At 39.6% G+C, this 11623-nt stretch overlaps 1 protein-coding gene and 1 non-coding gene across 2 annotated transcripts; one reads left to right on the plus strand and one right to left on the minus strand.

The window, feature by feature from the left end:
• Window positions 1–1599: 1599 nt before the first annotated feature.
• On the minus strand, window positions 1600–2978 carry LOC120109582 (F-box protein At5g49610-like). The gene has a single exon (XM_039123344.3). It carries the CDS (start codon window positions 2791–2793, stop codon window positions 1600–1602), a length of 1194 nt encoding a protein of 397 aa, XP_038979272.3. The 5' UTR covers window positions 2794–2978.
• An 8061-nt stretch (window positions 2979–11039) lies between these two features.
• On the plus strand, window positions 11040–11145 carry LOC149751235 (small nucleolar RNA R71). The gene has a single exon (XR_016398592.1). It is a non-coding gene; the product is annotated as a small nucleolar RNA R71 (small nucleolar RNA).
• Window positions 11146–11623: the final 478 nt, after the last annotated feature.

Here is an 11623-nt window from a genome sequence, read left to right on the forward strand (position 1 = left end):
TCGTATGCCAACTAGTATTACCTGCTAGTAGGATTGTATGGAACTGGATATCGATCTACCCCACTTTGAAGGGATATATATAGCTATTTGTGAGTCTTTTTGCCATAGTTCTTAAAACAATTTTTTTTAACTTACATTTTCTTAATTAAATCATATACGAATAAAATACTAAATGGTTTTATAAAGTTCGTAGTGTATAAATAAGCCTTTAATAGTAAATTAATTATGAAATTATTTCTTTCATAACAAAATATAAATTTCGTAAATATATGGAGTTCATTTTTATATAAATAATTCATTATTCTTAATATACGAAGGAAACCATTATTTTGCAATAAATCATGAGTTTCATAATATTCTACGCTTGATCATTGACTTTAAGAAAATATGATATCATCAATATTTAATACTATTTTTGTATTTTCATAATACCAAAAATTAAGTCGGGCTTATCTTGGACTCATCTTGGACTTTGAGAACGAGTATGGTGACTCGTTTGTATTTGATCCACCTTGTTACTCGATGCACGAGTCTGCTATTGCTAGTTAGTAGCTATCTGCTCGAGATTCTAAATGGCTATGGTCAACATTTGAACCTACTACATGAGTAGACGAAACTGCTTATTCATAACTGGCAACTCTGGCTATGGCTCCTGCAGAAGAGGATCCCTCTAAGGGCTCTATGGAGAGCCGTCAGACTCTAAGGATATATTCTGCTGGGCAGTTGTTGGTGTTGCTTGCATTCTCCTTGACTTCATGGCTGCAGACTATCTGCTAATAGGTCAGCTTTGCAAAGATGGGATCATGACCCTTTCTCTAGTGCCAATCTGTTGCTGTGGAAAACCAGCATGACCAACACATCAAGCTAACAAGGTCGCTGGAGTGCTCGGTTCATGTGTCGTTAAATTATGGAGATGAGATCTCCACGTAGAACTCCTCAAAGGAATGCCAAATTATGGAGATGAGAATCCTTAAAAATCAGCAATGATAGATTATCACACATGAAGATTTCCTAGTGAAAGCAGAACTCTTCTGTGCGGCATGAATCTCTCTTCCACACCTTCTAATCTTCAGCCAACTGATTGCCACATGGCACTCAATGATAAGGATTCAATCACAACTAACATAATTCAGCAATTACAAACCAATTTAAGGACCCAATGCAAATAAGCTAGCCAACAAAACATAAATGAACCCAAACTACATGCGCGCACCAAACTGGAATGGACTCAATCATCAAACACAAATTAACAAATTACAAACTCAAAACAAGAAATCAAATAAACCCAAAATAAAAAGACTCGGTATGACCTAATTGACCAAAATAAAATAGACTCAATCCAATATAATTAAATGCTGAAAACCATAAACTCAATGGGTTTTCGGGCACTCTCAAAGTAAGGATCCAAACTCGACGTACGTCCATCATGACTCGGGCTCATGCTCCTGCATCAATCGAAGGCCGAGTCAAATTATTAATCCTTCTCAAGGCAAAACAATAATGATGATATAGGTGAGCTGATTCCACATATAACAACATATATTCCACGATTGATAAATGTCTTCACAATTAAACCATGAAGGCAGGATATTCAAATCTCTAAAAACAAAAAGACAATAGATAGTAAATTTTACGAACCTCTAACACGTTATGTTCTGTTGCCATGAGTCGTGCATAAGCCTGTCCCTCGTCCATCCCATCAGACAACCTCATCGCCAAACCCCTTCGATTAGTGGGTGAATACGCAACACATTCTAGACCGCTTGTATCAGGCAAGTTGTAGACTTCTTCCAATCTACCACTATTTAAGTGATATGAGAAGATGTTGTCATCTATTCGAAGGAAAATAGCATCCACATCTGGATGAAATTCTGTGACATAAACATAAGGTGTTTCAGGGATCCCATGTTTCTGTAACATAGCTCTGACATTAATGCAATGCTTGAAGATCCAATCGACATGACAGTAGTCCTTAAGCATCCACACCTTTATCTTACCCTTGCTTCGCAGCATATAATGCAAATAACCCCCTGAGTGTCCAAGACAGTCCATGCCATCGGACTCAGGCAGCTCGATTCTGTGGCAAACCTTTCCCTCTGGATCAATTCCCCAGACTTGGTTTAGACCGTATGCAACATAGAAAATCCCATTGGTGAAAGTAGCCTGTAGGCTGTTATACGTTCTGCCATAAGAGACTTCGCTCTCCACCCACTGGTTTGTCCTAGTCGAGAAGATCCTAAACCTAGGGATCCCGTCGTCGTCGCCGCCGAAGCGGAGGACATGGTAGTGGTGGGAGAGGCGAGGTTCGAAGCCCAAAGCAAGGTACCCGTAGATATCATCTTCTTCAGGGAGGACAGCCCACTCTCTAGTGGCGGGATTGCAGACGTAGAGGGATATAGCGTGGAAGTCGCCATAGATTAGAGGAGATATGGAGTCGATTTCTCGGACCCACGAGCGGCAGAGGAGCAGCCCATTGGAGGAGCTGATCACCTCCATATTCCATAACTTGCGCAAGAAACTGAGAGAGGTGTCGATGGCAAGATCGTCATCGTTGTTTGAGAGGCTAATATATTGGATACGCCTCCGATGCCTGTAAACGGTCATGTCTCCATAAGGGACATTGACGAAGAGGCCAGATGCAGCACGAGGGAAGTTATTCTGATAGTAGGGATCAGAGGAAAGGGCGAGCCAGGACTTGGAGACGCATTGAAACCGGAAAAAGGACTTGGTCGGCAGACGAGAAAGGATCTCCACCATGAGATCGTCTGTCAGTTTGGCAACACAGCGAACCATCTTCTTGTAGCGGAGAGATTAGACTTCTTCCTTCCTATCTTCCTATTAGGTGCATCTATTTAAATATCATTAAATAGAATTAATTTTTTTATTAATTTCAAAGCTAAGCAAAAATCAAAAATACTATTAAACATAGCCCAACAAATCCAAACACGGCTCAACAGGCTCAAAGTTGGCCCGCAATGGACCCGGCCCAATAGAGCCCAAACATGGCCCACAAAAAGGCATAGCCCAATAGAGCTTAACATTGCTAAATTGGGCCCAAGTTGGGCCCGCAATGAATAGAACGCAAGGTTGACCCAATTTGACCCACATGGGCCTTTTTTTTCCTTTTTCTTTTCCTTTTTCCTTTCTTCTTTTTTTTTTTTCTTCTCTTCTTCCCGGGTCTTCCTCTCCTCCACCCTTCTTTCTTTTTCTCCCCTTCCCCTCTTCTCACGTGACCATAGAGGAGGAGGAGGGGGGGGGGGGGGGGGGGGGGGAGTGGGGGCGACCCCATGCCGGGGCTCGGAAGGGGGGCCGGCCTGAGGCCGGCCGTGCCTGCAGCAGCCGCAGTGGCCGGCCCTCTCTCCCTCCTGTGGAGAAGAGAGAGCTCGGGAGAACGGCGACCGGCCCTCTCTTCTTGCCGTGGAGGAGAGAAAGAGCTCGGAAGAAGAAGAGCCCACGACGAGGACTAGCAGCGTCGGTGACGCTCGCAGTCGCACACAGGTAAATCCCCTCTTCCCTCTCTTCTTTTTCTTCTTTTCTTTTTTTCTTTTTTTCTTTCTCTCTCTCTCTCTCCCCCTCCCTCTCTCTCTCTCTCTGTTATCCCGAGTAAATTGGGAGGATAGAAGGCAGGGAAGAGGAAAAATGAGGTGGTCGGGAGCTTACCTAGCTTCGGGGAGGGGCTACGAGCATCTACTTCGGCGACACCGACGGGGTGCCGAGATCTAGCAGCTTCTGGGTCTGAGAGGGAGCGTTCAGGGAGGAAGGAAGGCGTAGGGGGTTCTACAAATAGCGAGGTTTCGAGTGCTTATTAGATCTTAATCAATTATTCTAATAATGTAATAAATCTTATAATTCATTGAATTGACATTTTAGATCTCAATTACAATAATTGATTTGCTAGCACAATTAGTAATCAATTATTCTAATAAGGTAATAAATCTTATAATTCATTGAATTGACATTTTAGTTCTCAATTAAAATAGTTAATTTGTTAGCACAAAATTAGTAATTAATTATTCTAATAAAATAATAAATCTTATAATTCATTGAATTGACATTTTAGATCTCAATTACAATATTTGATTTACTGGCACAAAATTAGTAATCAATTATTACTAATTCGAAAAATTCAAACGGAAAATTTGAAAATTTGGTTACTTCGTAACAACAAATTTAAATTTGCACTTAGACTTTTGTAAAAATTAAATTTGTATGATTTCTAGTGATTATTTCCACTAACTAATAGTGTCAAAGAAAAGTTTGTTAAAAAGGCATACGTACCTAAAAAAAGCTGGTACTTAAGTGAGCCTAGTGCTCCACCACCAATCTGGAGCTAATCTGGCTATTATTTTTTGGATATATCAACTAGACATTCAAAATTCAATACAAATTTTAGCGCAATCTTTTGACATAGACTTTTGCCTTTATTCAGGTTTATGTTCCTTCTCTATAACCTTGTACCTATGGCCTCAAATACTAGTGACCACCTTAGTGCCAAACCTGAAAAAATTTGATGGCCATAACTTTAGGAGGTGGCAGAACCAAATGCGGTTCTAGCTCACCACATTAGGGTTGATCTCAGCCATAGGTGAGAGCACCACTGAAGTTGATAACAGGTCCAATCTAACTACTTCACGATATGCTACTCGCCAAAACTCAAACCGGAATTCATCCTCCTCCCACACTGAACCTTTTGCCTCCACCAGCACACCCTCTAGAACACCTGATGAAATAGACTATCATTACATCCATGAAATCCTAAGTGCCCTTTCTGAGAGGCTGTATGACATTTATTACCAACCAAGAGTGCCAAAGAACTCTGGGATATCCTAGAAAGCAAATATGGTCTTGATGATGCGAGGGTGAAGAGGTTCAAGGCCTCTGACTTCAATAACTTTAGGATGGTGGACTCAAAGCCTATGAATGACCAAATCCATGATTTTGAAATTCTAATCCACCAGCTTAGTGCTAATGGAACCAATTTGGATGAATCATTCCAAGTAGCCTGTCTGATAGATAAACTACCTAATTTCTGGTCTGATTTTGCTAAGACTCTGAGCCATACCCAAGGAGGTCTCACCCTAACCCAAATTTTAAACTCCATTAGAATAGAAAAACAGCATAGGCTCAGGAGTAAAACCTCTACTGGACACAAGAATAATGCTTATAATATAGAGGCCCCATCTAGAAAATATCAGAACCAACCCTTCAAAAATAAGCATTACAAAAATAAACCTTACAACCGTAGAAATCCTAACCACCACAATGAAAAACCTATGCAATCTCAGGAGCAAAAGAAGAAGAAGAAGAAAGAGGATGGTGGTGTCCGTTTCTGTTATATGTGTGGTCAGACCAACCATTTGTCTCCCTAGTGCTTCTATAAGAAGACTGCACCTCTTCAATCCAAGAAGAAGGGTCCACACACAACCAGTGCTCAAGTCAACATGGTGACTTCCAGCGCTGGCTCCTCTGAGATAGCTTTCAGATCTGTTTCCTTTCCTCCTGAAGTTAACATGACTTTACAAACACTTGATTGGTGGATTCATATCGGAGCTGGTATACATATTTGTTCGGATCGCTCCTATTTTTTTTAACCAAGTCTCAAGTGGAGGAGTTGTGATCATGGCTGATCGGTTCTTTCAATTTTGAAAATAAACCACGCAATAGCACGTATCTTGTAGGATAGTGATTACGGGTGTCGGTCCACAGGGATTGGAGACAAGTTATTTTTTTTTAAAAAATAAATCAAGAAGAAGAATTTGCTAATTCGAATAAACTAAATTAAACTATGAGTGTGAATTGGAATTTATCAGAGTAAATGGATCTAGGGTTTGGAATCCACCACATAGCATTGTATCAGGGTCTGTGTTCTTTAATATTTTTTTTTATCTTTTGGAGAGGCATGCAATATTGGCTACAAGCCTTTTAAAATAAAAATATAAAGAGTTTTAGGAAGATCCATCTTCGGTATAGCATGAAGTGTCTACCTAAGTATGCTAATCTAGGGTGCAGCATACCTCATCTTCCTAGGCATGGATCATCTTAGACTACTTTAGCAAACATGAATAATAAATAGCATGCTCAAGGTTTAAACATCATAAAAGAAATATTTCATTGAAGATAAGAATTTAAACAAGCTCCAAAATAATAATAAAAAGTAAGAACTACAATGCCCTGATACATTGCTAGGGCTTCATCCAGCCCTAGATTGGACGTTTAGCCGAGCATGGTTTCCGGACGACCTCCCGTCTTCAAATGAAAGCCTTCACCTCCCATTATTCCCAATATATCACAAAATATTCTCTTTCCCCCCTTTTTCTCTCTTTTTTTATTTCTTTTTCTCTCTTTTCTCTCGGCTGGTGGCTTCTTTTCTTCACCGAAACAGGGGTCTCCCCTCTCTTTTTTTTCTTCTCAACCGAGCTCCTCTTATAGACCGCTGAAGACCCAGCGATGGATTCAGGGCGTGGTCTGAGGTCTTCGATCTCGCGGAGGCTTGATTCCTGTTGCACGCGAGGGCGTGATGCTGGGAGAATGGCTGGATCTCGGGTGAAGGGCGTCAATCCGTGATTTGGGGGTTTTGAATCCGGAGAAGATGCGGACGGTGATGGCGAAAAACAGGATGCTGGTCGCGATTGGGAGCTGAAATCTGGGACGCCTCGGCTGTGTTCGAAATGGAAGGATGGCCGGAGATTCGCTGCAGCCTTGAATCGTGCCATGAACGCGTTGAAGACGCTACGGACAAACGCCTGATTCGCTGGCTGCAGGAACGACGGGAGGCTGATGGCGGAGGAGCTGGATCTCGGCTGCTGGGAGGTGGAACGGGCTGCATCACGGGCGGATGGCACGCGGCTGATGCGGCTGGCACGGGCGGCGGATCTGCTCGCGGGATCGACGGGAGGAAGGTGGACGGCCCTGATGCAAGGAGGGAGGAAGAAGATGAACAGTGGGATTAGTTTTATTATTATTTTTTTTTTGTAACACTGTTCATATGAACAGTGTTTTCACGGGACACTGTTCATATGAGCAGTGTTACCTCGGAATACTGTTCACCTGAACAGTGATTCCAGTAATTTTTGGAAAAAATTATTTTTCTTGCTTTATTTTGACGTGAAAATGGGCATATATGAATTTAAAACAAGGATCTCCTCTATTTTGCTTAGTTTGGAAACGTGATGCGGAGACGGGAGTTTCTGAACCGTTGGATTGCTTGGATAGTGGTCGCGGGAAAGGAATAGGATTGGTTTGGAAATTGGCTTTGGATTTGAGGTAGGTTATGATCTTTAATTTGCTTGAACTTGGTCTCGAGCCCAATGTTATTTAAATTCAATTCTTGCTAAACTGCTTCAGACCGGACTCGACAAAACTAAAAACAGGACCGTGACTTAATAAAATTAATCAAACATTTTCTTCATACAAAAATAATTAATTATAGCTTTCAATCTAATTAGGACCAAAATCCATTTAATTATAACCTTAGCTTGATTACAACTCCATCAGTTTACCAAACCGGGTTAACACAATCTCCTACTTATATGTTTTCATGAAAGATTATAACCAGAAGAGAGACAAGTTTAGAGTCTGTTTTGAGAAAAGAATTATTTACCTCTTACCATATTTTAAATTCATTTCAATGTTTATTTAATTTTATGGTAAAATATATATTTATCAGTTTAAAAATATTGATAAGTGCTATGGAAAGATAACTAAATTATAGATTATTAAGCACTTATCACACCCCCAAACCTATGTTTTGCTAGTCCTCGAGCAAAATAAAACTAGAAAAGAAGAATTTTAACTCACTTTCGCAGGCATCGCGGTTACATTTATCATATGTAACAAGGCTTTAAACCCCTAGGTTACCCTAGTGGACGAGTTATAGTCTCGTGAGGGTTTCCAGTGAAGATACCCACAAACTTCAATATCATTTATTGTTATGATTAATTTGTTGTTGTTGTTTTTTTTTTTTTTTTTAATTCGATTGATGAAACTTCAAATTCCAAGTGCATACTAGCTAGAAAAAAAAAAAACTTTTTTTTTAATTAAAATCTAATTTAAGATACATAAATGGTAAGAATTTCAAAGCACACACGGTTTTATTTACTAAGTCAGCCCAAATTCTAGATTAGTATGCAATCTAAGTTAAAGTCATTAAGTTTCCGTTTAGGGAGTTGTAAGACTTATTTATACTGGAGTGCTCGGTGAAATCTGTACCGTACACAAGCTAAGGGTTCGGATCTCCAAAATATTGTTAATACTAGTAGTTTCCAAGGATTGGTCGAAAAGACCTACTCACTGATTCAAAATCATCTTATCTGCAGGATTTCGAGAGTTGTGGATGTTTACTTTAGTACCTCACGGGCTTTATCTGTAATATTCCAGTTTACTCGAATTTTTACAACGACGGCTTTCACACTATTGTCTTTTCGGTCAATACAACATTTTTTTTTCTTTTTTTTTTCTTTTTTTTTAAGAAAGGTATATAAATTGTGCACTTTTACTCTTGTGGTGATTTCTCCGTGTAACGAGCAATCAGTCGACAACTCTCACACCAGTTGGCATAAGGTGTCGGGCATCAAGACTCCCCTACGGACTTATGCTCGGAGTCCTCATCACAAGCCCACTTGATCTTTGACAATAGGTAGCCCTTTTCGATGTTCCTGACTAAATCCATTTTTATTGATGTTTTTTTTTTTTGGATTAGATAAGTATGATTCATCAGGGTCCAAGGTTGCTACCATACTCTCAACATAATGTCGAGCCTAGACCTTAGAAGAGTCGGCCAGTGTGTAGTGAAATTACAAAGTATTAATTAGCTTACAACTCCCTAAGAGAGACTGAATAAAAAGAACTTAAATTTGTATTACTTCCCACTAGTCATTGGGCTTTTTAGATTTTATATACCTTGTGTGTTTATCATTCTCGCATAAATATATATAAATTAGGATTTTTTTTTTACAAAAACTTTTTTTTTAATAACTTTTTTTATTATTTTATAAAAAATGAAAATAAACACATTTTTTTAAAAAAATATTTTTATTTTTTATTTTTTTTTCTTTTTTTAAAAAATAATTTTATTATTATTATTATTATTATTATTTATTTTTTTATTTTTATTTTTATTTTTTATTTTTTATTTTTATTTTTATTTTTTTTTTGGGATGAAAATTAAGATGAATACCCCCAAACCTAAACCTAACATTGTCCTCAATGTTAAGAAATAGTCTAAGAGAATTGGGTTGCCTCCCAACAAGCGCTAAGTTTATTGTCTTTAGCCAGACATAGTGAGATAGTTTTTGCATCTCCTTCTATGAGGTCATCTATTTTGTCTATCATAAAACACTCAATTTTCATTGCGGGTTGGTCGGCCGCATTGAACACATTTAATTTTACCTTCATATTCCCAAATGATATGTTCATTACCCCTGTTCTACAATTGATGCACGCATTGGCTGTTGCTAAAAAGGGCCGCCCAAGGATCACGGAGATTTGTTTATTAGGATTGGGCTCATGTTCCATATCAAGGACAATGAAATCTACTGGAAAATAGAATTTGTCTACTTTGACAAGAACATCTTCAATTATTCCACGTGGTGTTTTTACAGATCGATCAGCCAATTGAAGGGATACCGAGGTTGGTTTTAACTCACCTAAACCAAGTTTCTCATAAACTGAATAAGGTAAAAGGTTGACACTTGCCCCTAGATCTAAGAGTGCTCGATCAATGAAATTATTTCCTAAGACACAGGAGATCGTGGGAGCACCAGGATCTTTGAATTTTGGAGGGGTGTTGTGTTGGAGAATAGAACTCACTTGCTCAGTTAGGAAGACCTTCTTAGGCACATGTGTCCTAGATTTTCGCTTTTGTGTATAAAGGTCTTTGAGAAATTTGGCATAGGAGGGAACTTGTCTGATGGCATCAAGGAGTGGGAGGTTGATTTTAACTTGTTTGAAGACCTCCATCATCTCTTCTAATGAAGTTCCCTTTTTGCCAAATAGAGAGGGTGAAGTAAGAGCTTCAGGATATGGGGCCTTTGGGATATGAGTTTTGGCAGAAGGTGGACTAGGTGAAGAAAAAGAAGAAGGTTTTTCATTTGACACATTTCTATCCTCTTCTTCATCTTTCTTATTGTTGTCCTCCCCAATCTTATTGTCTACTACACGTCCACTCCTTAGGGTAGTCAAAGCATTGGCTTGTTCATGATGAATTGCATTTAGTTGATTTTCTTGAGCCATGTATTGTCCCCTAGGATTACTTAGTGGTTGGCTTGGAAGCTTTCCTTCCTCTCGCTTGTTTAGTGCATTAGCTAGTTGACCCATTTGGGATTCTAGCTTGGCGATTGATTGCGTATGAGAGTGCACTAATTGTGTAATGGTTTCCAAACCTTGAAGGGCGTTCAACACTTTCTCCTCAAAGGCTGTGTTTCTTTGGGGTGGAGGAAGAATGTGTTGAAATTGAGTTGAGGGACGGTAGGGATGAATATTTTGTTGGGTTTGAAAATTCTGAGAATTTTGAAAATTTTGGGAATAGGGTTGGGCTGTGTTCGAAGCTTGCTGCTTCCAAGAAAAGTTTGGATGATTTCGCCATCCCGGGTTATATGTATTGGAAAATGGGTCATTACCCGGTCTAGGCTGTGTTTGAGCAGCATTGATGTGTTCTTGCACGAGTTCGGGATATTGGGGTGCTGAGGGGCACTCATGAATAGGGTGGGATGGGCTAGAACAAATAGTACACACTTGTGCTTGGGAAGAGTTCATGTAATGCCCACCTCAGTTGGTCAATCTTATGGGACAATGCATCTACCTTGCTAGACAGGTCCATAGAATGACTTATTTCACAAATTGTCCCTTTTCTTTGAGAACTCGGGGGTGCTTGACGAGAACATGAAGCATGGTGGAGGGAGTTTTCATTTAGATTTTCAAATAATTTCCATGCTTCATGCTCATTTTGAAGCATGAATGTCCCCCCACATGCGGCATCAATCATCTGACGGTTTCGTTCAGTCAATCCGTCATAGAAGCATTGCACTAGCTGCCACTTAGGTATTTGATGATGTGGGCATTTACGGATTAGGTCCCGAAATCTCTCCCAAGTTTCATGAAATTCTTCTCCCTCAGTTTGGGAGAAGCTTGTGATAGCACGTCTAAACTGGTTCGTTCTTCCTATGGGAAAGTATTTTTTTAAGAATTCTTGTTGCATTTGACCCCAGGAATGAATCGAGTTGGCTTCTAAAGAATTCAACCATTGCTTGGCTCTATCTTTAAGGGAGAAGGGGAATAATCTAAGTTTCAGAGCATCATCAGTGAAATTCTGAATCTTAACAGTGGTGCAAATCTCAAGGAATTCATCTAGGTGTTTATATGGATCTTCATTGGTGAGCCCATAAAAAGATGGAAGCATTTGGATCGCACTAGACTTTATTTCGTATTGTACAGCTGCTACCTCAGGTAATCGAATGCAAGATGGGGAAGTGTAAATAGTGGGAGTAAAATATTCCCTCAGGAGTTTGGGTTGTTCTTCAGCCATCTTAAGAGGTGGGGATGATCCTAATGTTTTGATCTTAGCTCGAATGTTCCTAAGGGTTCGTTCTATTTTAGGGTCAAAAGGTAATAGGTTTCGTACTCTAGA

This window comes from Phoenix dactylifera, chromosome 15 (assembly GCF_051530095.1).
Source record: "Phoenix dactylifera cultivar Ajwa chromosome 15, Ajwa_hap1_PhDact_Kaust_v1.1, whole genome shotgun sequence".
In the NCBI taxonomy this organism is placed as follows: Eukaryota; Viridiplantae; Streptophyta; class Magnoliopsida; order Arecales; family Arecaceae; genus Phoenix; species Phoenix dactylifera.